The following is a 27,369-nucleotide window of genomic DNA, read 5'->3' on the forward strand; positions in this document are numbered from 1 at the left end:
TTCAATTAAAACTATGCAAATAACAAAATAAAGTTACGACAGAGTTGCCGAATTAAAAAAAAGTTTTGGATTGGGAATTCAGATTTTCGTAATGCACGATATTAAAATTAGTTCATAATTCATCGGTTCAGATTTTATCCTATCTTCTGAAGTTGTAATTTTCTGTCTGCTTTATGGGGAATTATGTCAGGGCACGCCCTCCCCCCTCTCTCTTTCACACATATATACACACACGCACACGCCGTTCTCTCATTCCCTGCCGCTTTACTTGAAGACCCCGGTGTAAAAGCTGCAGTCAGAATTCAAACTCTCGCCAATTCCTGAGACTCTGATTGACAGCCACAGGTTTCTCCGAACCCCCCTCCGCCCCCTCCCTCCATCCCCCGAGGTACAAACGTTCTGGATATCTGAAACCCTGGAGGTGCCAAGAAATTTTTTGGAAATAAAACAGCCCGCCTCCTCTTCCACCTCAACCGTTAACTGCAAACGCACCAAGTTTTAAATTCACCAGCAGCAAATCAAAACAATCTATCGCGATGCAAAAAAAAGGAAAGCTTCCCCTTAACTTTGAGAAAAGTTGTTTCTCTGCGCCTGCGAATTTCCGGTCGTTAATTGCCATGATTTATAGGGCTGATTTTTTTTTGGAGGTAGCTTCACATGTGGTTAAGACCTCGCCTAAGATCCAGCCCCCCTCTCACGTTACCAGCTATTTATATATCTTCCACGATTTCCCCCTTAAACTAGCTCCTGGGACAACGTGCGATTGGCTTCACTTGTCATCCGAGATTCAGGGTTAGCTGGTGTGTGTGTGTGTGTGTGTGTGTGTGTGTGTGTGTGTGTGTGTGTGTGTGTGTGTGTGTGTGTGTGTGTGTGTGTGTGTGTGTGTGTGTGTGTGTATGTGTGTATGTATGTGTGTATATATGTGTGTGTGTGTGTGTATGTATGTGTGTGTGTATGTGCGTGTGTGCGTTTACTCTGAGATCACCGGCTGTTAAAGAGCGATTGATCCAGATCGCTTTTAAAGACCCTTGCATTTTTGGAAGCTGTTTACTTTGAAATCGAAGGTGCTTTGGATATAATTCCAGCCTTTTGGAATTTGAAACCCTGCTACCATGGATCATACAATATTTAGCTGCCTGCGCAGCTCACATACCCCAGCCCAGAGTCTGCACCACTTCTCTCAATCTCCACTAGCTCTTAACGGAAGATCAGACCATGTGGCTTTTCCAGACCTGTCTTCTTCTTGTATCATAGCTGGATTTCCTAATGAAGAAAACATGTTTACAGCTCAGCGTCATCATCATCACCTACATCATCACCACCGAGGTCACCAACAGCAGCAACAGCAATCAGCTGCCCAAGCTACCTGGCACATCCCCCAGATCTCCTCGCCCCCTCCCCTGGCCAGGCACGCTCTCTGTGTCCAACCGGAGTCGGGCCCCCCCGATCTAGGGTCGAATCCTCCAAACTTGGTGGACTGCAACCCCAGCTTGACTGCCAACAACCCCAACGTGGCATCCAGTGTTCCTGGGGATTACGTGAGGCCGCCGGACACCCCCGTGGAATCGGAGAAAAGGAACCCGAAGAGGAAAAGCGATGGCTCAGGTAAGGAAGCCAGCAAATCGGGGACATGGGACAACGGGTCAAACCCGCAACTATCGATGCACCGTGCAATCCGTCTATTTCTGATCAAACATCTACAGATTCTTCAGAGTCAATTGATCCTTTGTTTGGAATAAGATCGTGCAAATACTGATTCATCGGATTGGTCCCACCAACTAATGGTCATTATCAAATCCAAAATTTGATTTTGTTTTCTCGGAGATTAGTTTTGGGTTAATTTGCAAAATGTGATTACTACTAGATTCTCTCTTCGCAGAAGAGTTCTGTTGCAAATGAAGCAGCGTTTTAACTGCGGATTAACACAATTAGTCCGACAAACAAATACAGCGTTAAGTATTGCACTGTATAGGTTACTTGCAGAGCGGCGAGAAGGCTCTTTCAGCGAGTGAGGCTGCTGAATCTCAGGCATTGAACCGAAGTAAACTGCGAAGGGATTTTAAAATTAATTCCGCGATTCAACCACGGTGTCACTTTCCGAATCAAGTGAAATTAAAATCCAAGCTATCGGTACTTGTTTCACGTGCATTTGAAACTGAACCAATTTGAGTACAATCAGTTTCATATACACCGAAATGCAGGGTTTGGTACTCGAGATTTTACTCATGTCAACATTGCTTCATTTTAACGCAGTGAACTCCAATTTGCAATAAATTTACGCGAATATACCTTTAGAAATAATAACTTAACTTCTTGAACGTTCCATTTTAATTCATGCCCTGATTCTGTTCGATAACCTCCATGTACGTTCCTGCAGTTTCGTTTCCGGGCGTTACAAGGTGCAGTTTTTCGTGGTTTCATTATCTTCATCAATTCTAACCGATGTAGACAATTCTAGTGAAGAAGTTTAATAGTTAATAGGTAGTAATATTTATAACCGAAATGGTCACTTCGCTGGATACCCAATCAAGCTTTAAATAAGGAATCATGGATATCAGGAATAGACTTCTTTACACTAAAGTACTCGAGTTTCACTAAAAGCAAATAAAATATTTTAAATATATAATAGACACCCCTCCTTTTTACTTTCTATTGGAGAAGATTGCTATGTCTTTTATAGCCTTAACTGGGAAAAAGTAAAAATGATTATTTTAAAATGTAACTGGAAGAGCTAGATCAAAGGAGACGGAACACGCGGAACGCAATATATCCTCTTCATAGAAACAATTCTCCTGAAGGTTTATGCCAACATTTACTGAGATTTACTTTGTAACATAAATCTATCGTCGGTTAATGGGCTACATTTCCTCCGATTCCCACATTCATCACCGAATCTTACAGAAATAGAGCATAGGCAGGAAATATAAAAGTCCTTTTCAGTTTCACTACAAAGACTGAAAGTTGAAGTTGCAAAGGCGCGGGCTTTATGGAGTGTTTTTACACCTGCCGTCGGCTCCATTTTGCTGCTCGGATTATTTGTATTCCTTTCGCGATGTAAACAAAGATGCAGGTTTTCAGTCGGAGGGAGACGTGGAGAAGCTGCTCTGTCTCAGTAATTACCTCAGTCTCTTGGAGATCGCCTTCCTGAAGTCCACTCAGTGCTAAGTAAATAGAATCAAAAACTTAAGAGACCGAGAAGATGTAAATAATTTGCGAAATTCTGCAGAATAATTCAATGTAGTGTAAGGCAGTCACTAAATGCAAAACGGCAAGTCATTAAGATCGTGTCCAAGTTTCGTTTGCATATTCTCAAACTAAAATTACTTTTCATTCATTATATTATTTAAATAAACTTTAGTTTATAAATCAGGCTATAACTTTAATGCGATGTTGATAGTACGTTTACTAGCGAATGTAACAACACACAATACTAAATACAAGAAGTTTATTTTAAAGCTTAAATATCCATATTCTTTTTAGCAAGAACTTTTTATCTCAAAGATATCTGGAAATTTGTGATGTCCTATTTTGTTTTTGTTGTCTGTTTTGGAAGCAGCCAATGAATGCATCAATGTCTGCCTTGGCCATGGGCGATGAGGGTTAATTTCTGTGCCGTATATCCATGATCCTACGTTTCTAATTAATTGTTCGATTAAATAAAGGTAATAAGAAAAGTAGATTATCTGGATTATTATAATTCTTTTGTGACATGTTAAATAATCAATATATATTTTGAAAAATTAATATGATATTTCAGAGGAATGTGCTAAAAAGGTTATTGATCCTAAAATAAACCATTCAATTTGCATTACAAACATACAGCATGCAAATAGGTTCATTGAGGATATAATATTTATTAAAATATTATGAACAATAATTTTGATATAATTTGAAAAGATTGATTTAGTTTGAAAAGATGTGATTTTATATCTATTTGTGGTAAATGTGACTTTGGTTACCAGGTAAGAATTACTTTGCCAAAGTCTTGCAATGACTTACCAATGTCTCCCTCTGGTAATTCTGGTACTGCGCTGGAAGTCCATACAGATTTGCAGATTTCTTAATCCAAGAGATCTGCTGAGATATGTATTTTAATTCATAGAGCATTTCTTCATTAACTTGTCGATGTGCCAGCAGCATTGGGTAGTAATTATAGTGAAATGAAGTACTTTTCTTGGCAATAACTTTCAAGTCAAATGGCAATACATGTTGTTAGTGAAAAAATCACAAATAAAGAGCAATTATGAACAATCAGCACCAAATATTCAATATGTATACTTGATTATGGCACTGTTTTAAAAAGGTTCTCGCAAGATGTTTTGGCATTTTATACAATCAACATTGATTATCCATTTTTAGTGTTGAAATACTGGCGCATATATATTTAGTTACAATATATTACAGTATAATACTCAAGAAATGTCGGGGGCCAGATACTATACTTCCGAAATGAAGTCACATCTGCATTTCATACAGCTGTTAAACACAGGACAAAAGCCTTATCTTGGACAAAGGTGAGGAAGTTCTTCATGATAATTGGACAACGTTTATCTCTCACTTACATCACCAATACAGTAATTACTTAGACATTTTCATTTTGCTGTTTACAACACATTTACACACACAATTGGGCGGTCATATTTCCTACAACACAATCTTTGATATGCATCAAAATAACACCATTAGCTTTAACATTGCTGGAATATCCTAAGGATTGTTTAAGGCATTTTAATAAGGCAGGGTCTTTTTAAAAGTAAGTTTAGGTTTGTTGCTGAGGTGAATATCAGGAATTTAAATTGTACTTCTTATTGTCCTGGTTATAGAGACGCAAGACAGCAGTTACAAGGGAGAGGTGAACAGCAAACCAAGGAAAGAAAGAACAGCCTTTACCAAAGAACAGATTAGAGAATTGGAAGCTGAGTTTGCTCATCACAATTATCTGACTAGACTGCGAAGATATGAGATAGCAGTAAATTTGGACCTCACTGAGAGACAGGTAAGATACCTATTGATTTCAAATATTTTCAGGAATTCAACAGAGGCAGAAAAATGCATATTTTTCTGAATCCAGCATGGACTGACAAAGATAAATGATAAGTGTAACAATCAATTAACCTTTACTGAAATTATATGACCAGAGTTTTAATATGTCGCAGAAATGTCAACTTAGGTCTCAAGTTTACCGACTCATTTCTCTTAACGTGCCATATTGTACTGAAATCAAACAAGGCAAGCCAGTTCTAGACTGATGTGCATCAAGCTATTCTGGTCTACAGTTATGAGCGGAGAGAGGGGTTGCATTAGGTAGCAATATGTCAATTTCCTCTAAGTAATCATTTTCTGTAAATTTTTGCTCTAATTTTAGCCCCTGTTCAGTTACTTTTTCATCATCTCCATCCATGGCTCCATTTTTGGTTCTTTTTATATTTTAATTATACAAAGTTCTATGTGTTATTTTAGTTTAATTTCTCCTTAATTTGATGTGTCTGTTTAAAAAAATAAAGAGGGTTAAATGTAATTATCCAGTCAGATTGTGGCAGGAAAGGGATCAGGTGATTTTAAAGGAATATTATTTCTCTGTAAAGTTATTAGAATTTTTTCCCTATTATAAACATGTGGAATAGGAGGCTATAATCTGTGTTGAAATAATGTAGTTTTTGTCAGAAAACATTACTTCTTTGCCACTTCACATGGTAAATATATGACTTGTTGATTTTCTTCTTCCATTCATTAAGGCAATAATTTCCTTAAAAAAATTGAAGCGAAGTATTTATTCTACTATTGTACTTACTTAGGCGTCTAATTAAAAAAAATCACTTGGATGAAACTTCTCTCAGATATTGGAATGAAAGCTACATCACCATCATATCATGCACACCCATTAGTTTATTTGCAATGATATATGACTGTGCCAAATATTGAGCTCCTAATTTTACAAGAGATTAGGATTAAGAATATACTTATGCCAGCCTGAGGTGAATTTCCCAACTTGTAGCCCGCACAAGACTCTGAGCAGGAGGTGAACATTATTTGCTATAAAGTTTGATCTTAGAAATTAACACCCCACTGTTTATACATCCGTAGTTTCCTTGATTGCGTTGTGAAGTGGTAATGAATGTGGTACACGTATGAATAGAGTGCAAACTATAAATTACTGGTAAGTAAAAAGCACTGAATAAAGTAAAAAAAAAGAAGTTTTGCAGATTTTAATTTAGTCTGTCATCAAATTCCTACAGTTACTCATTCATAATAGAAAAGTAATTATTTAATAAAAAGAAAATATTCATGAATATAACAAAATCCCAATTAAAATTATCATTATTACTCACAACTCCTCTAGCTATACATAAACCATGAAATATACTTAAGTGCTACTCCTTGATCTTTGTCACCTCTTAAATCAAGCTCACACACTTTCAGCTAAATTACTGTTGTAAAGGAATGAGAGGCTAGAAATCATTCTAGTATAACTGCTCAAAATGTTTTAACTCTTTGGCTGCAACATATAGGGAAGTATTGCGTATTCAAATAGATTTTTAGAAGTTTATTTTGACGAAGTGACATATAGGGCAGGGTTAAAATATTGAATAAGAAACACAGCAGTGATGGCTAAATTTTTGAAAAAGTACATCACTGGATCTCTTATAGTTTCTTAAAAAGAAAGTCTGAAGACAACTCAGGGTACCTATAGTGTACTAATATAAATGCACAGTGTCATATCAATTTTCCTCAAATGCTCAAAGTGAATGCGTTTTGTTAACATAATCTCATAACAGATTTTATCAGTTCTATTGAAAGATCAAGCTGAAATGTTAACCCTTGTTTCACATTCCAATTTTCTGACTAACTTGCTGCACATTTCCAGCATTTTCTATTTCATTAACTAAATAATGACTTCCTGTGATATTTTGGTCCAAAGTTTTATACCAATTTTCGTAGTTTTTTCTACAACATGCATCAATACTTTAAAATACATCTGGTAATCTGTATATTTAGGATTAAATGAAAATTATAATAAAATTAAAATAATAGAGCATTATATATGAATATATCTCAAAAGTCACACCATTTATTGATGGTAATGCAATGTAACATGTTTTGATAACTTTTAGAGAAATAATAATATTTTCTCTTGAAGTAAATAACATTTAAGCAATTTAAAAGGATTGTATTATTTTGAAATTTAAAGTACAAAAATGATTCACACGTGTACTGTTGAGACTCATTTTAATCCTTGAATGATTTCTATTGTATTGCTGAAATAGTAATGAAATTACTCTGCTTTGCTTTTACAACATAGGTCATCCCCAAAACATAACTTAAACATAATCTAGGGTTAAAAATAGTGAATTATTTAGTTTGCCATCAAAATCTCATAACACCTTACATTTTACAGAATTGCAGTGAGAGCAGTTAAAAAATAGCATTATCTTTAGAAAGTTACACAAATGAATAAAAGTAGAGCTAGTAATATAACCCCTGATAGTATTTGGCATGTAGTAAATGAAGGTAATTTAAATGCTGCTTTCTATCTCAAAAATAAAGTGGATCTTCACACCATTTATCTGACAAAGTGGCTCTTCTACACCTCAAAAGGCAACACATAAACTCCACAGTCCATCGTCAATGTTGCCTTCTACACACAAATTATTTTCACACAATTCCAACAAATGCACAGATAATTATTATATTTCCTGAATATTTCATGGAAATGGGGTAGTTACAGCTTTATTTAGCTGGTTGGACAGACCTTCTGAACAAACTCATAGCTTGGCTCTCTTCAAATCAGGCTTACGAATGTGTAATGATTTCATCATCTACCCCATTAAGTCATTTCATCTTGGAAGTATCTTGAATCTAATTGGAGTTCAAATTAAATATAATCATTCATATTTTGTTTGCATTTTTCCTGGATGTTGTCAAGAATAAAGGTAGTGTAACTCAGGAATAGCTTCATGATTAATCACCAGTTTTTACTGGAAACATTCTGACCTTAATGGTCTTCTGTACAAATCAGGAGCCTGTTGAAAAGACTTTAGGTGTCAATGCCATCTGGAATTTTAACTGAGCAGCTAAGCAAGCGGTGTGTTTCAAGCATTGCGCAAAGCCTGCAGTATTTTATAGAGCAGAAATAGTGGTTAAAACAATATTTCACTACAACCTGTGATTTCAGTTTGTGCAGTATCGAACATTAAGTTATAACACAAATGATTGCACAATATCTTTGATTATTAATTAATTTTGTCAGGCTATTACAATGCTTGTCATTACTGTTACTTTGTCATTTATATACAAAGGTTATAGATTTCTGTTTCTTGAAATCTTTTTAAAATATAGGTGTAGCAAAAAAAAAATCAATGTAAGGTATTGAAAGCTGAAATGAGAAATGCCAAGGATCATAAGAAATTAAGAATAGTGTTCTTTATTTTTTAATTTTTCGCTGAGGCTGTTTAAGTTTTGCCCCAAAATCACACCTTATCATCATGCTTTATCAATATTAATGAAGAATAGTAAACTATACTTTAAAATAAATAGTAACTTCAGGTTATCCCACTATAAAAAGCAGTTTTCTAATGCTCAGCATTAATTCTGGCATTGTGATTATTTGGCATCTCAAGATCCGATTCAATTCTTTTGCGATGTTCTCAAGATAAATATTATTTCAAGACACTGAGTAATACAGCATGGAAATAGTCTGAAGTCCCAGTGAATCTGTACCAACAATCAAACACTTACTTACATTAATTTAATACTAATCCCATTCAGTTATTCTGCCCACATTCCTATAAGCTCTCCCCAAAGCCTCCAGAGGCCAATTGGTCTATTAATCAGGGTGACGTTGGAATCTGGGAGGAAATCAGAGTATCTGGGTGAAACTCACACAATCACAGGAAGAAGTAAAAAATTCTATATGATCAGCACTGGAGGTCAGGACCGAACGCACATTACTGAAGGTGTGAGGCAGCAGCTCGACTACTTGTGCTATTGTTTCATCCTTTTCTTTCGATGTTAGCATACTTACATCACCAATGATCTGTCCCAGATATTTTTTTCTACAGAAACCATTCTCCACAGATTAGAACATATATCTAATTCTTTAATTTGTGTCTAGGAGCTGCAAGTGTTGGCAGCCTGTGCTGAGAGAATACAACCATACCTTTTAGAATTAAAATATTGAATATTTATTAGATAACAAACCTGAGAAATGAAGACTATAATTAAAGAAACTGAATAATATATAACTTTCTCTAAAGATACACAAATCTATTCGTCTTGTCCTAAGTAAACTTGTTTAATATTATTAAGTCCAATCTGATTTTGAAATAAACATTACAAATAAATGCTCACAATTCTAGACTAAATGTCTTGATTGATGAAGTAAAAGTGGAGGCTATGTAAGTAGAGTGGATGAGGAAAGGTTGACCAGATTATTCTTGCATCTGTTGATATCTAGAAGCAGGAGAAGGGACTTTATTGAAACATATGAGCTCCTGAATGGCAGAATTGATGTGAAAAGAATGTGTTCTCCTGTGGGAAGACTTGGACTAGTTTCACTGATTAAAAACAAAGGTTGACCATTTACGTGATGAGGTGAAATCCTTTATTCAGAGGATCAGTCTTTTGACTCTGCAACAACAACAACAGCATCTGCAATCTCTTGTGATTTCATCTTTGGAGCTCTTCTTCAAAGTGCAGTGGTAAAAGAGCCTCATAATATTTTTTTTCAGGCAGAGGCAGATTGATTTCTGGTGAAAGACTACTGCAGGTAGATGGGCATGTAGAATTGAATTGCAATTGTGATTTTAATAAATGGCAGATCAAGCTTGAAGGCTGGAGTGATCTCGTGTTGACATAATGGTTCAATATTGAGAATGCTCAATGGGTATTGGAATCTGACCAACCCATATCCTTGTCCGATAGGGTGTATTTTTACAATGCTGCTCCATCAGCAGGTTTCCACCAAAGTGCTGGATCTCCAGAGATGACCGAGATTAATAAAGCATGTTGCAGATGTTTTCATCTATGACCACTCCGATTCAGCAACCATCTATCAGCTTCATACCTTTTTGACAATATCACACCCACATACACCCACACACCCACACGCACACATACACCCACACCCACTTACGCACCCACACACACCCACATACACACACACACGTGCACACACACAGTCACTCTAGCATAGATTTGTTTCTATTTAAAACATAAATCTATGTACACAGACACACACACACAGACACACACACACACACACACACACACACACACACACACACACAGAGTCACACTAGCATAGATTTGTTTCTATTTAAAACATAAATCTATGTACACACACGCCCGCACGCATAAACAAACACACAGACACACACACAGAATCAAACACAGGTACATACTCACGCAGGCACTCTTTTTTTTTACAGGTAAGTGAACTATTCATGTCTTTGTCTAATAAAGCTAATGACTATATTAAGGAATATATCAAATTCAAGTTCAATTTCAGGCTAATTGTCATCTGACTGTGCAATCAAACGGAACACTAGTACTCCAGACCATGGAGTACCCACAGAACAAAAATCACACACAGCACATAAACCAAAATATTACCATAAATATGTTAATAAAATATAATTCAAAATGAATGCAGTGTGAAGCAGAGGTAAACAGTAAACAGCACAGTAGACAGTAAACAGCTTGCTGTCCTAATGATGGGACCTCAGTGGTGGCAGGGTATTCATTAGTCTCACAGTCTTAGGGAAGAGGCTGTTACCCAGACTGGCAGTCATAGTTCTGATGCTTCTGTACCTCCTTCCTGATAGTAATGGGTCAAAGAGATTGTGGGGATCCTCAACAATGCTTTAGGTCCTTCATCTGCAATGCTTCTAGTAAATGTCACAAATAATGGGGAGGGAGACCCCAATGATCCTCTCGGTGGTTTTTATTTATCTTCTGTAGGGTCTTGAGGTCCGGTGCCTTGCAGCTTCCACACCACACAATGATGCGGACAGATAGGACTCTTCTGATGGTACTTCCGTAGAAAGTTGTTAGAATGGGGCCAGGGAGACTTTCACGCCTCAGTCTCCTCAGAAAGTGTAAATGCCACTGTGCCTTCTTGACTAGTGAGAAAGTTAGATTGTCCGCTATGTGCACACCAAGGAATTTTGTGCTCTTCACTCCCTCCATGGCAGAGTCATTGATGTGCAATGGAGAGTGGTCGACCTGTGCCTTCCTCAAGTCCACAGTCATCTGTTTTGTTTTGTCCACCTTGAGACTCAGGTTGTTGTTCTCACACCATTTGATAAGCACCTCTACCTCTCCTCTCTGTATGCTGACTCATCATTGTTGCTGATGAGACCAATTACAGAGGTATCATCAGTGAACTTGATGATAGTCATAGTCATAGTCATACTTTATTGATCCTGGGGGAAATTGGTTTTCGTTACAGTTGCACCATAAATAGTAAATAGTAATAAAACCATAAATAGTTAAATAGTAATATGTAAATTATGCCAGTAAATTATGAAATAAGTCCAGGACTAGCCTATTGGCTCAGGGTGTCTGACACTCCAAGGGAAGAGTTGTAAAGTTTGATGGCCACAGGCAGGAATGACTTCCTATGATGCTCTGTGTTGCATCTCGGTGGAATGAGTCTCTGGCTGAATGTACTCCTGTGCCCAACCAGTCCATTATGTAGTGGATGGGAGGCATTGTCCAAGATGGCATGCAACTTGGACAGCATCCTCTTTTCAGACACCGCCGTGAGAGAGTGGGTGGTTTGAGTTGGATCTGACAGTGCAGTCACGAGTCAGCAATGTGAACAGTAGTGGGCTGAGCACACAGTGATGGAGCACTGCATGATGGAGCTTGAGATGTTGCTGCCAACTCGGACTGACTGGGGTCTCTCTGTCAAGAAGTCCAAGATCCAGTTACAGAGGGCTGTTGAATTCCAATGACGATAGTTACTAACCAGTCTCTGCGGCATGAGAACCTTAAATGCCAAGCTGAAGTCGATGAACAACATCCTGGCGTATAAAGCATTGCTTTCTAGGTGGGACAGGACAGAGTGGAGGGCTGAGGCTATGACATCATCAGTGGACTGACTGAATGGTAGGCGAACTGGAAAGATCCATTGTAGCTGGAAGGTAGGATCTTATATGATCCGTTACCAGCCACTCAAAGCACTTCATGATTATTGAAGTCACTGCTACTGGGAGGTAATTGTTTATGTCAGTTACTGTTGCTGTCTTGGGCACTAGAATGATGGTGACTGCCTGCAGGGTCAGTGGATAGAGATATTAAAGATGTCTGTTAAGACCTCTGTCCGGTGACCTCTGTCTGATCAGGTATATTATTGGATATATATTTCAGATATATATCTTGAATATAAGGTCACACACAAGGTTTTTGAAAGCAGGGTCACTATTTTAATAGCTGAAATTGCTCAGTGAGGGATAGAAACCGAAGTGTGAGTTGTCTGACACCTTCAGTGCCAAATAATAAAGCAATAACCAGCTCTGCCTTCACGTCATTGTCTTTATCTTGTGTGATTGAAGAAACCAAATACAATGTACTTCCCAAAATAGAATGGATTTATTTGGAACTGAACGGGTAATCAGAAGATAATAAAAAGGATTATTTTTAAGTTTTTGTGCCAGTTAGAAGATTGAAAACATAATTATTCTTTTGCATATTTACTGAAAAAGAAATCCTTCTATTGCATAATTGCGAAGTATAAATAATCCATTGGTTCTGCAACATAGAGCCTTCAGTTAGATATCCTTAATACTTGATTGACTATACATTGCCTAACTGTGATTATTTTCTGCTTATTATTTGATGGCATAAATCTAGGAATTCCTAATACTCACTTCCTGATCTACTTCATACATCTCTATAGGTGAGATTTTACATTTGATAAAGTGATTTTATATTTATTATATGACATCTATGTTTTTGAAATTCGGCAAAATTAACTGCATGGTCCCATCTCACTTAAGATCATAAGAAAGCAATAATGCTGGGAAATAAGGGGGATTCTTGAAAAGAAACTTTCAAAGTAGAGTGTTTTTTTTTAAATCATCTAAATTTGTGAAAAAAATTACATTCTGAAGGCTCCACATTGTAAGAATGGTAGTCTTCTTCTGTGCAGTAAATCAGAAGAACAGATGGTGATGCTAGCATTGGAATTTTGGAATTTTCCTGAAGATGTTTCCTTCCTCTTTATACTGAATCTCCAATGTGATATTCATTTCACGTCTTTTAAAATGCCAAGTTCTTTAATGCACTGAGAATCAAACTCAAATAAAACTAACAATGACCAGTTGTTTGGTTGGAAGATTCAATACTAGATACAAAAAGGTAAAACCGATATATTGCTGGCAGAAGATATTTTGAGAGGACTTTACAGTTTATCCCACAGAATGAAAGGCTGTAACATTTAAATTTACCAGGAGTTCATTAGGATTTATATTGGTAAAGTTTAAAAAAAAACATAAAATGTTTTTTTCCCGAGCATTCAGGCAAGTCATCTCTTTTAAAATGTGCAGAAATAATTAAATATTTAATACCCCTGAAAAAAAGCATCTGTATTCAGGTGAAATAATTTTGGGAATGATAACGTAAATGTTTAAATCACCACTACTTAATACTTGCTTTCATTGATTTTTTTTACAGATTTCCTTCTCAATTTTTTTGAATAGATAAGGCTGTTCATTTTATTCATTCTTCCTGTCCCTTTGCTTGTAAATGGAAATACTTGTGAAGCTGAATAATGTCCTCATTGCTTCATAAACTATCCTTTAGTCACTTTAAAATACCTAGCTCAATTTGTATTAAACATATCAGATAAAAAGTCGATCACAGCAATCCTATAAAATGAGCAAGCAATGAAAATGGGGCAAAAACGAAAATAACAAAAGTACTAAAGTAACTAAAGTACCAATCTGCGAAAATAAGTGGGAAAATCTCTAAGGTAACTTACAACTTCACTTTTAAATTTGTTTGAATTAAATTGACAATACCACTTTGTGTAAAATTCTGCACAGTCTTAAAAATTATATTTGCACTATTAGCATGGCTTGGGAAAAGTAATCATTTATGTTCTTTCCTTGGGATATAACTTCAATTCCATGACAGAATAATAAATAAGTGAAAGGTGTAACTAAGCAACTAAGGGGTTAAGGCCAATCCCAAGTCGCTTAGGAGGTCTTGCTGCATTCCATGTTTGAAATGGACTTTAGAGTAAAATATTTGCTTATAAGCAAAATAAATAATTTAATTGCCATCCACACCATGAAAATATCTTAACATATATCACACTGTGAATCAATGTTTTTTGAATCAATTGACTCCTGTTGTTGGGTAAACACAGCGGCTAGCTGCACAATGAGTAATGACTAAATAGCCAGCAGGACCATTTTATTTGGCAACGCTGGTGAGGAGAGGAATGTTGACCACAACATTTGGAGAAACCCTCTGGTACTTCTTCAGATAGTACTTTGAGGTCTCTAACAGCCTTCGGATGTGCATGCAGGTTTTTATTTTAACAGTCAAATTTAAAGACTTTGTCAGTAACGTTATTTGGGTTTTGCTTATGGTTGTAAAGTTTTATGGTCAAGATTATGGTGGGAACAATAAAAAAAACTTCACTAAAGATTGACATTACAATTGTCCATTTAAATTGAATAAGTCATTGAAATACAAGCATTGATTCCTTAATATCTTTGAGTTCTTCTCAGTAGCTTCTTCTTAATTTAGAGTTAAGATAGGGAAAATTACATCAGTCTATGCCCAAGAACAGTGGATATCTGAAATCCAAGCAATGAAAACAGCTGCCTGAAAAGGAATCACCTGGATTTTCTTTCATTTAATTTGAGCGGAAGTGAAGCTCATTGGATTACAGGAATACTGCTTGACCTGCCCAATTTACTGATGATCACGCAACTGATTTTAACTGATGCTTTTGGGTGCAGACCCAGGAAGGCTTCCCCTTATACTGACATACTTGTCATTTCAAAGGGAGTATACTCTTTCAGAGATCTCGGACTATAACTTTCTGATTTATAGAAGTTCATTTTTCCCACTGTATTTTTAAAGGCATATTTTACACAAATGACAAAAATATTAGCAGAAAACTGGGAGAAAGCTATGTATGGTAAGGATTGAATGTGATAATGAATGAGCCCATTTTACAATTTGGCTGTAAAGTTGTACAGACAATTGAAATAACTAAATGTGTGATATTCAAACATTCCCTTCCTCTGTCACTCTCCTTCACTTACTGAACATTTTCTTACAGTGAACAGCTTGAGCTTTGCCTCCACTCAGTTTCACTAAATTAAACTGTTGGCCAGGAGAACTCACATGGGTCCAAGCTATGCCTTTCTCTTTGTAGGAGACATGGAACAGTCCATTATTCAGTTCTACTCAGACATGTCCTCACAGGAAACTGGAGCACTTACACGAAAACCAAATGGTCATGGAGGGAATGTGTAAACTTGGCAAAGACAACAACTGAGTTCAGGATCGAACCTTGTCCTTGAAACAGTGAGGCAACTTCTGTAACAATGAGTATACACAGCATCCTCTTTTATTTCACTTTTATTTATTCAATCATTCATTCAATTCATCTGCTTGATTGTTTGTTTGTTTATTTATTGATTGATTGATTGAGGTCCATCCTGGAGTAGGCCCTTCAAGCCCTTTGAGCCGCTCACCCAGCAATTCCCAGATTTAATCATAGCCTAATCATGGGGCAATTTACAATGGCCAATTACTCTATCAACTGGTAGTTCTTTGGACTGTTGAGAGGAAACCGGAGCAAACCCATGCGCTCATGGGGAGAATGTACAAAGTTCTTACTGTAATATTTTGCTTCTCACACAGCTGGCATTGTTTGCTGCTTTTCTTTCATCTCTTTCAGGTACACCTTTTCTGGAGAAATCAGCACTCACCATTGTCTCTTGGACAGCAACAATTGTGGTTGTGTCATTTCAATTCTCTTGCTTTGTGTCCTAATACAGATATTCCCTTTATCCCCTCTACCTGTCTCCTTTCCCTGCAGCTTAAAACACACCTATTGTTTCAGTAGTGCCAACATGAATTTCTCTAATTTCCTGTAACCACTCTGTTATGTTCCACCTCCCCCCCCACACACATCTGTTTTCCCTTATACCTTGCACTTTCTCTTTTTCTCTTTTCCGTCCCCCGTCCTCACGACCTGCCTATCACGCATAACTCTCTTTCACTGGTTACCCACCTCCTCTCCTTTACTCCATAGTCCACTGTTCTCTCCTATCAGATTCCACTTTCTCAAAGCTTTCCCCTTTTCAACTATCAAACCCTTGCTCCTCATATCACTCCCACTTCACCTCCCCCCACCCCCACCTGTTCATCTCTCATTTGGATTCACCTCTGACCATGCTGCTACCCACTAGCCACCCCCTCCCCTCCCCTCCCCCCATCCCCCTCCAATCCACTTTTATTCTGGCCTCCGTTTTCTTTATTTCCAGTCCTGAAGAAGAATCATGGCCTGAAATGTCGACTGCTAAGATGCTGCTAAGCTCCTCCAGCACTTTTTGTGTGTTGCTCCAGATTTCCATGATCTGCAGTCTTTTTTTGTGCCTATCGTACTCACTTTTTTCAATTCTGATAAAATATCAGTATCAACTGTTAAAAAGATAAACTAAAAATTACAAACATGACCGATTCTGCAGATGCTGGAAATCCAAAGCAACACACACTCAAAATGGTGGAGAAGCTCAACAGGTCAGGCGGCACCTATGAAAAAGTCAATGTTTTGGGCCGCGACCCTATGTAATATGTTCAGGATGCAGTTAGACATTTACGGTGACACACCAGACAGCAGTGTAGCTGTCTCACAGCTCCTGTGACCCACGTTACAGTCTGCTCTCTGATGCTGTCCGTGTGAAGTTGGCAACTTCTCCCTGTGAGTATGTGGGTTACCCCTAACTGTTCTGGTTTGCTCCCACGTTCTAAAGATATGTGGGCTGGTAGAGTAGTTGGCCACTGTAAATTGTCCCTTGTGTGTAGTTGAGTGGCAGAATCTGGGAGAAGCTCGTGGGAGAACAGTCACTGTAGGAAGAGTGTATGAAAGATACACTCCCATGACAGTTGTCACTAACATGACAGTTAGTGCAGTTTCTAAGGGCCAAAGACTATATGACTCCAATGGAGACTACGAGGCTTCCAGATTTAGTCACTGAGATGATTGCCAATGTTGGATCTCTGCTGGACTTCAGGAGGGTCACTCTACCACTACGGATAATGTGCTTTAAAGTCAGGGATGGGAAAATTATTCTGAGCTTCCATTCCTGGTCATTAGCCAGTGACTACAGCTGGAAATGCACATGTGCAAACACCAGGGGCACAGCACAGAAGATTGATGGCCCCACAGCCGACTGATACTCAGTGTTAGGGAAATGATGCAAGCCAATTGTTGCAGAAGGAAATGTATTCCAGTAAGCAATCAGGAGGGAAACAGGAATAAATCTGGTGAGAGAAAAAAAATCAAACTCTGGGAATTTCAAAGCATAAATTCCAATTGACTTTCATTTCTAACCCAATTAATAAACATCTTTGGTAAGGAGCCTCTAATGGTAAAGCACACAAGGAAACAGGAAGAGAATTAATATCACAAGAATTTATATCTCAGCCAAAATGCTGACCCAAGCATCGATTTCCATAGTGTCAAACCTCTCCCTAAATACTCCTTTTATTTATATAGCGTTAAATTCAAACAATGAACATAGAATAGCACAGTACAGGAACAGACCCTTTGGCCCACAATGTTGTGTTGAACCAGCTAAAAAATAAATTAAAAAAAACAAAAACTAATCCCTCCTACCTGCACAATGTCCATATCCTTCCATCTTCCACATATTCATGTGTCTTTCTCAACGTCTCTTAAAAGCCTCTAAAGTGTTTGCCTCTCACTCTACCAGGCATCCACCTCTCTCTGAGTGTAATATCTTATCCCGCACATTGCTTTGAACCTACACCCCCTCACCTTTAATGCATGCTCTCTGGGGTATCTGTAGGCACTTTATATTGCTGCTTACTTTGAGCGGCAGAGCAATCAAGTGAACATAATTTGTTGAAAGCAGAAGCTTTTCAACTAATGGCAACATCTGATACAACAATGTAAGAGGGATACAGTATGGTATATTCTGTTCCTTAAGCCACATCTACATTGGAAATCCCTCACTACTAATCTAAAAACAGTAATAAACCCACACCATCAATGTAGGTTTATAAAATGAAATGGTTCTTTGTTTTATTAGTGCAAATTCACTCTATCATGACTATTCACTGAAGTCTTCAATCTGAGCAGCTGTTACTAACTCTAGAATTTCCACTCCATTTATTAGTGGTTTAAAGATAACGTTAGGGCTATACACATCTGGTTTTATATTCTGGTCTGTAATTGTTGTTATAATACTGTTTAATTAATTGTAAGTACTGTACAATACATATCCTTGGCCATCATCTGCTTGGTGTCACCTGTATACACTAAATTGTTCACATGAAATTTTAGGTAGGGGTTTATCACATAATTCTTTAGTGGTACAGCTAGTAGATTGGTTGTCTCACAGTGCCAGAAATTTGGGTTCAATCTTGACTTTGGGTACGGTACACATGATCTTTGTGGGTCCTCCCTGTGACTGCATTGGTTCCATTTGTGTGCTCCAATTTCTTCTCACATCCTGAAGATATGTGGGTTCGCAGGTTAATTGCCTATTGTAATTTGCCCTGATGTGTGGATGAGTGGTAGAATCTGGAAGAGTTGATGGGAATATGGGGAAAAGTAAATAGGATTAATGTAGGATTAATATAGACAAATGCTTGATTGTTGAACTAGATTTAATTAGCCAAATGAGTTGTTTCTGTACTATGTGAATTTATGATTTTAAAACTCCTGGTTTTTATAGCTGGGGGCGCTAGTGGGAATAAGCACCCACCGCCTTTTAAATTCTCTGAATGGCATGTGTGTCAAATAGCCTCTGGCAAACCAGGTTCAGCTTTTGGCCTTCAAGCGTGGCTTAGCTACTAAACCCATTGAAGCCACTTCTACTGACAGTAAAAAGGGCAGATGCGGGTTACACGCACCTAAAAACCAGTCACTTAGAGCAGATGAGGCTCATCAGCCGTGATTGGCAGCTAATCTAGAAGAAGGAAAACTCTGATCTCAAATCGCTGCTGCCTTGCGGCTATACTCACACATGGGGAAAGCTTCGGGAGTAAACCTTGAGGAAAAAAAATCAAAAAATCCAGGTCCTTAAGGCAGTCCTACATTGAGTTCATTGCTGACTAGCAGCTCCTGCAACACTGTTGGTGCCAAATTGTATTGGTCTCTGCTGTTCCTGTGGATTCATCAGCTGCGTGGGGAGGGGGAGCCTGCTACATGAGCAACAGCTTGCTCTCCATATCGTACTGCCTTGGCTTGTGTATCATGTAGACAGCTGGGACACAATATCTAAGGTCGACCCTGACCAACGATGGGCATCATAACTCTTTCCATTTACTAGAGTAGTTGTACATTGTGTTTGATATATTAATTAGATGCTGTGAACTCAGTTGAAACAACTTCTAATATGCTTGTTTTAAAGATCTTGTGCCCCTACGTTTTCCCTGTCTTGCATCCTGACTCCTCGGCCTCCCTGCAGACACTGGCCCCTTTCTTTTCTGCTGCACCTTTTGAAGCCACAGTGCTATCTTCTCCACCTTTCCCTTTCTTGATCATTTCTAAAACTCTAAATTCTGTACTGACTGTTTTCAATCTGTCTGTCACCATCTCTTGAAGAGAAGGAGGATGAGAGGTGACAGGATAGAGGTGTACAAGATGATAGGAGGCATAGATAGAGTGGACACATTCCCAGCATGGAAATGGTTAATACAAGGGGTCATAGATGTTTGGAGGGAAGTATAGGGGGGATATCAGAAGTAGGGTTTTTACATAGAGAGTTGTAGGTATGTGGAACACACTGCCAGAGTTGGCGGTAGATGCAGGCACATTTTGGAAATTTAAAAGACCCTTAGATAGACACAAGGATGGAAGAAAAAATAGAGAGCTATGAGGGAGAGAAGGGTTAGATTAATCTCAGAGTAGGTTAAAGTGTGTGCAGCATCGTGGGATGAAGGGCTGGTGCTGTGTACTGTTGCATCTGGCTACACTCTGTTGGGCTGACAGTAGTAAATGCACACCTTCTGTGACATCCCATATAGAATCTGCAGAATAGTTGAACTGTCGCTGCTGTGCAATATAGAGCAGTCCACTCGGTCTACTCTTGACTTAGACCAGGGCTTCCCAATGTTTTTTATGCCATGGACCAATACCATTAAGTAAGGGGTCCATGGACCCCTGACAGACCATTCATGGAAACTGAAAATAAGTACCTGGTAAAAATTGAGCTCTCACACAAAAATTGGACATTCTCACTGACTGCATCAGTATTCTTTGTACCAGAAGCAACTGAATTTGCTTCAGTACAGCGTCTCGTGCTGACCTTTTTGCTTTTCATTTGTTAATAGTCTCATGGTGTGACACAGTTACTCTGAATTGACTCTGTCATACGGTTAAACCGTCTGTATTGTCATCAAAGTTTGTGTAAAGTCTCTTTGCTCAAGTTGCTATTCAAATGATGCCTTTGATTGGGCTACCAATAATGCAGTGTATTTTATGGGCTCTTGACTCACGTAGGCTACCCCTCCGGGAGACTTCATTTTGGCCTCATTCCCTTGCTTTGCAAGTCTGTTTCATAACCTTGTGGTGGCCTCTGCAGGCTGATTCCTAACTGAGGAAGGGATAAAAGAATGGATAATATTATGTTGTCATGGTCTCAGAGAACTTAATGTGCCTTATAGTTTGTGAACAGAGGTTATGGGAGGAATTGAAGAATTCCAGCCCTGGGTCTTGGACAAGCAGTTCAATGCATTTGGATCACTGAAATGGTCAAGGATGGTGGTGAGGTGTAAGAACATATGATCATATCCGTGTAGATAACAATGTGTTTGTAGGTGACGTTGCTGAGGAGCAACCAGATGTACAAATAGTATTGGAAGGTTAAGAATTAATCCTGGACAATGATGCAGCGGTGAGAAGTTGTTACAGATAAGATAGAAAGAAATGATACCAAGTCATCCAGTTTGGCTGCAGTGAAGAGCAGTTGGAGCAGGATGGCGTGGTTATGCTTATTAAAGGCGGCAGATTAGTCAGGAAGGTTTACATAATCACAGTCACAAGCAATACCATTTATGCTTTTGGAAAGGGATAATTCAGTGAAATGAATTTACTGAAATGATCCAGTAAATCTCTGCAGAGGTTCAAACATAAAATCACAGGACCTGGGAAGCTATAACATTTTGGAGAAATAATAGTATTTGGAGAGGAGATAGCAACTCTTGTAATTAAAGGGTTTAGAGTGAACTATGAAAGATGGATTGAAGGGAATAAGAAGAATACCTGAGAAAAACCTGAAGAAAACCTAATAATATCAGTTAAAACTGTGGATCAGAAGGGGAATTGGCTGTCCTGCGGTTTCGTAGGAATAGGGTTAATTGGGTAGTTCCTGGGCAGCATGGACAAGATTTCCTTGGAGAGGGTTTTATAGGAATGAAATCAAAGAAACATATAGGTCCAGGGCTGTCAAGATTTGTATGGAAAATGTGTTTTGGTGGTTGAGAGTGAAAGGGAGGGAAACTGCAAAGGCAGTTGAGAAGTGGGGCAGAACGTTGTCCTCAACTTCTTGCCACAAACACACTGACTTAGTGGTCTCTCTATGTTGTGTCCTGTTTTTTGAAATTGACTTCCTCTGTAATCTGGGACAACATTTTGAAAGTCAAATGCAATATACAACTGCAACAATATACAGCATGTACATTTTGGGCAAATGACTGATATGAATTTCAACTGCTGATTTCCATCTTTTGTTATCAGTAATTTAGCGACAGTTGTCATATTGGTAACTGTAGAAGTAATTTGCGAAGTATGATCTCACAAACTATAATTGGATGAATGAAGTGTTCGTTTTAGTTGATGCTTTAAACAGAGGTGAGGGATTAATTCTTGAGGTCTGCACTTGCTTCATACAAATATTTAGCATCACAAGCAATTAAGTTTATTTAATATACAGTCATTTGATTTTGATTTTGAAGCATTTCAAATTGGTCATCCAAGTCATGAAGCAACTTTCAAATACATGGAGCATAAGGAAAGAGAGAGGGATGAAAGAGGAAGAGAAGAGGAAAGGAGCAGAGAAAGGAGAAAAGGAAAGGGTGAGAGAGAAAGAAAGAGAAACAGAAAAAGTGGGGGTTTGTGGTCAGCTACTTCTGAGCCCAAATTGCAAAAAGAACCTTCAGACCCTTAAACAATGTTCCAAATCCTCAGGAATTTCAGCTGTAACTCCAAAATTACATTTTGTAGTATAACAACATGAAATAGTATCAGAGCTATGAAGGAAAAATACATCATTTTGACCAACTTATTAAATGAAATGTACAAATAGAAACATCATTTTTTGGATGTAAATTATTGGCAATTTTCATATGACATTACAGCACAATGTAGCATAATATGATCACCATTTTTATATTCCAAAATTATAATTATGGACTCCAAGCAATTCAAAGGAATAATTATGACTTAAGTGTGGTTTTAGTCACATTTTTCAAGAATAATGTGGCACTAATATTTTTGAAAAATGTCAAAAGAAAAATGCCCTGCCTTTCAGATAAAGGTGGGGATGGGGAGAGAAGTGAGGAAATGATTTTGGATGAGAATAAAGCGAGTGTGTAAGGAAAGACAAAGGGAGCAGGGGAAGCAGGAATGAACATGGGGCAGACAGTGACTTATCAGAAAACCAATTGATGGAGATGGAGAGAGAGAGATAGTGAGAGAAGATAGAGAGAGAGAGGAGTTGGAGGGAACGCTGACTGAGCGAGTGGCTGGAAATTGAGAAGCAAATCAAAGACGGGCCCTCAACCAAGGACATCTGGAGCCTTGGACTTCTCTGCATTGTCAGCTGCTTCTGTACATTGATATCTCCCATTTTCCTTCCTCCCCGCTCTCTCTGTCTCTCTGCATTTCCTCTCTTTCCATTTTCCCCAACTTCCTCATTCATCCTCCCATTTTCTCACCCAATCCTGCTCTCTCAAACCTTGCTCTTTACCCACTACCCCCCCTCTCTCTTGTTCATCCACTTCTTTTTCTGTCTCTTTCTTTCTCTCTCACCCTTTCCTTTTCTCCTTTCGCTGCTCCTTTCCTTTTCTCTTCCTCTTTCATCCCTCTCTCTTTCCCTATGCTCCATCCCTCTTTCTTATCACTTGCTGATAATATAAACTGATACCAGGCTCCTTTCCCATTGGCCAGTAAATTGCCTCTTTTAAACTCATGATTTTCATCCCAAAACTTCCACAGGCCCTTACCCATGATCTTTAATAGAGCCTGATCCCAGATCATGGCCCATCCCTAACTATTAGACCTGAGAGTTGGGGTAAATGGAGCTGGGAACTGCAGAATTTGGGTGTTTAGGAATGACAGCAATAGAATCAGGGCATCAGGAGTCAAGCAGCTTAACTGGGAATGTCAGAAGCTGGTGTAGGAGGAGTTTGAGGCCATGAGTGTCACAGAGTGATGAGAGTTGTGGAGCAGGGAAAATCAGGACAGCAAGTATAGGATTCACAGGTGGTAAAGTGAAGAATTAGCAGAAATCAAGAGGACTTCAGGGCTCAATGGTGTCAGGAGACAGTGGGAATGATGTCCTAGGAGTCATAGTGGTTTGTGGGAAGCTGGGAAATTATGGTAACTAGGGGGCACCATAGGTCAAAGGATAAATGGCATTCAGTGGGAGGTGGTGATGGCTGGAGTGGGGTTTGTGGCCGATGTAGTTTCAGAGCAGTAGGTTAATGCTCATGAGTGTTGAGGGGTAACAGCTTCTATCAGGGATGCAGCAGTTTCGGTGGGTTCAATGTGTCATACGTGTCCTGGGGATGATTCCCCACAAGGTACTCACTTTACAGCTGTAAGATTCCAAAATGTTAAAAAAGGCAGTCAAAAGCAAAGAACCTCACAGGCCTCAGTGGGTTTGAAAATGTCAGTCAATCTTGCTCTTAATCTTCTCTATACAAATGTGAAAATCGTCAGCTTCTCTTCATATCTGAATTCTTTCAAACCAGACTCCATTCCAGTAAATCCCTTCCTCTTCCTCTGTCAAACTTTTTATCCTCTCTAAACTAGTATGAGTGTCTGAACAAAGTTTTGAATCGTATTCCTTCTGAGTCAGGCATGTGTATCATCTGAGTCAGCCAAAAACTAGCTCCAACTGCCATAGGAAAGTAGTTACTGCTGTAATTAAATTAATAAGTGTAGTTTACTGAATGGAATGTACAATTTTATGGATTTCCACTGATAGTATTACCCATCAGGAATGCAAATGGTGTTTAATTTGATAAGTGCGAGGTTTTGCATGTTGGAAGGTCAAATGCAAGTAGGACTTCCACAGTGGATGGCCAGGCCCTGGAAAGTGTGGTAAAACAGAGGGATCCTGGGTTACAACTATGGCTCATTGAAAGTGAAGTCACAGGTAGACAGGGTGGTGAAGAAGGCAGTTGGCACACTGGTCTTCATAAGTTAGGACATTGAGTATAGTATTTTGGAATTGATGGTGCAGTTGGACAGGTCGCTGGTGCAGCCACACTTGAAACATGTTGCTAAACTGGAAAGGATGTAGAGAAGGTTTACAAGGATGTTGTCAGGTCTTGAGGGTCTGAGTTATGGGGAGAGGTTGGCTAGATTAGAACTTTATTTGTTAGAGTGTAGGACACTGAGAGGTGTATAAAATCATGAGGATCATGCAGTACTGTGCCAAAGTCACTAGGGTGGCTAAGACTTTTGCACAGTACTGTAGATAGGGTGAAATCACTCAATCTCTTTCCTAGGCTTAGAGGAATCAAGAACTGGAGGGCACAGGTTTAATCTGAGAGGTAAAAGGTTTAATAGAAGCGTGAGGGGCAACTTTTTTTTTTACACAAAGGATGATAGCTATGTGGAATGAGCTGCCAAAGGTTGTGGTCTCTTTCCATGCTGTATAGCTCTATTAATTGGTCTCTCACTCTCTCTCTGACCCAATGATTACTTCCAGTGTAGTGCTAAAGAGTAAACTTTTGCTCATTCAGCAATCATCACAATGAAGACTCTCTACAGACTCTAATCACATACTAGATTACCGATGTCCATCAAGAGGAACGAATGGCAAGTGGTCAGCTTGGGTAACATTGGCACTAATTCTTGATTTCATTTGAAAGTGTACATGTCAATGCAAAGTCAGGATGGAAGTGATCAGGTGAGATGCAATCAGATTGTTGCTAATGTTCTGCCATAGCTCGCCTTTGATGAGACCTCTCAGCTGACATAGCAGGGGATGGCCACTGAAGTAGCTCCATTGTTCAGACAGGTATCTAATACAATTGGTGAAAATTGTATCAGATGATCTACACTTTGGCTGGAAAATTGTGTGGAGGGTGTTATCACATTGCAATGGAATAAGTTATGCTAGTGAATTAATGTATGCCTGATAGGTAATATTGCCAGTGGAAATCTATAAAATTGTGCAGTACATCTAGTACTATTATTGCCTGTGCCAGTTCAGTCCAATGTCCCATTATATGGCTATGTTCTCTGGGATGCAACAGAGACCTTTTGTAACTGGTGGACACTGAGACATAAGGATGACTAGGTGCTGTAACTTTCAGTTTGATGCAAAACATCAGTGCACCGGAGGAGAAGACTGCTCTTTATAAACAGAAAATGTACTCTCCCACTTGCCCCATTCTATATTGTAATTTATATAGGAAAAGGTATTTAGGGGGTTTAGGATTTAGGCTTAAGATTTTTTGAGGCCAGATGTGCGTGAGGCCTTCTTAATGAATCATTTCTTGAGGTAGGCTTCAAGCACATGTAGTCTCATATCCTGTTCCGTCATTCTAAATTTCACATAATTGTCTTTATCCTCATTACCATCCATTACAGTCGGCAGATAGTGTGATACATTTTGTAAACATCAATATTAAACTTAAAACTTAAGAAGCCAAAAGCTCATAACCAATGACCATAGTAGCCATAAATACACAGTTACTTCATACTTTTATAGAGAACACAAGCTCAATCTGTGCTGCTTCAGGATTTCCATCTTTGTGCCTCTTACACTGTATTTCATACTGCATTGCATCCCACTTTGAGTTTCTACATATTCTGAAACTTTCCTGTTGTCCTTTTTGAAATAATGAAGTCATCTTCTCTAACTTTTCCTTCCTGGATTGTCTTTAGAACTAGCTAGGTCTCTATGGCTTTTGATGTCTCTTTCTCCTGTTGTTACCAGTTCAGTTCAATGTCTCATTATATGGCTGTGTTCCCTGGGATGCAATAGAGATCTTTTGTAACTGGTTTACACTGAGCTACATCAGTAAATTATAGCACTCTGCGATATCTTTCTTAGGATATTTACAGGTTTTGAATTGCCCCAAATCTCTATGTAGTTCTCACTTAAAATATTCAACTCAATCACTGCTTGATTCAGTACTTTCAATAATATTGTAATGGCAACAGCCTTGTAAGCACTGAGGTCTTTCCCAGAACTGTCAGGAAGTCGAGAGGAGATTTAGCCCAAATGCAGAGCAGAGGAGATGATTTAGCAGTGAGCGATAATCTTAATAATCAACTGCAAAATACCAAGCCTCAAGGGGCCATGTAACAAGGGAGAACAGATACAAATCCCACAGGCAACAGGATAACTGAAAGCTAGGACCAGCTGGTTGAGGCAGGCTAGTTAGTATGAGTGAAAAAGGACTGTGGATGATAGCTGGGTTTTAAATGGGCTGCAGGTGACGAGTTAGAGGTGAGTGGCAAGTGACTCCTGTTAACTGAACGTAGACTGGGAAGAGCCTGCATGTGCAGACCTGACAAGACCCCTCCGCCCCCAACCCCCAACCCCCATGGCCAGCCTTGGACAATCTGGATGGGTCCAGTGGTACTCCTCGATAAGCGATGGATCCAAGATGTAACAGGGTGGGCACCCAAGACCTCTCCGCTGGGCTGTACCGTTCCTAGTCGACCAGGTACTGCACACCCCATCCACGACGATGTGAATCCATCAACCAGTACACCGTATACAATGGACCACCTTCCACCATACTTGTTTCCAGAGGTGCTGGCTCAGGTGGGTTGAGTGGCCCATGGACAATGGGCTTGAGGCAGGACATGTGGAAGGTAGGTGAGATCTTAACGGATTTTGGCAGATGGAGGTGGTAAGTGACCGGATTGATACAATGGGTAATCTTGATGGACCCAATGAA

General features: G+C 38.8%; 1 protein-coding gene across 1 annotated transcript in view; it reads left to right on the forward strand.

Annotated features, from left to right (window-relative positions):
- Window positions 1–732: 732 nt before the first annotated feature.
- Window positions 733–27,369, forward strand: part of meox2a (mesenchyme homeobox 2a) — a 52,075-nt gene continuing 25,438 nt past the window's right edge. Inside the window, exons 1-2 of the mRNA XM_063043769.1 lie at window positions 733–1,605; window positions 4,824–4,996. Of these exons, the coding sequence (XP_062899839.1) occupies window positions 1,113–1,605; window positions 4,824–4,996 (666 nt within the window). The 5' untranslated portion in view covers window positions 733–1,112. The remainder of the gene's footprint in view (window positions 1,606–4,823; window positions 4,997–27,369) is intronic.

The sequence above is a fragment of the Mobula hypostoma genome, chromosome 3, assembly GCF_963921235.1.
Source record: "Mobula hypostoma chromosome 3, sMobHyp1.1, whole genome shotgun sequence".
NCBI classification, from domain to species: Eukaryota; Metazoa; Chordata; class Chondrichthyes; order Myliobatiformes; family Myliobatidae; genus Mobula; species Mobula hypostoma.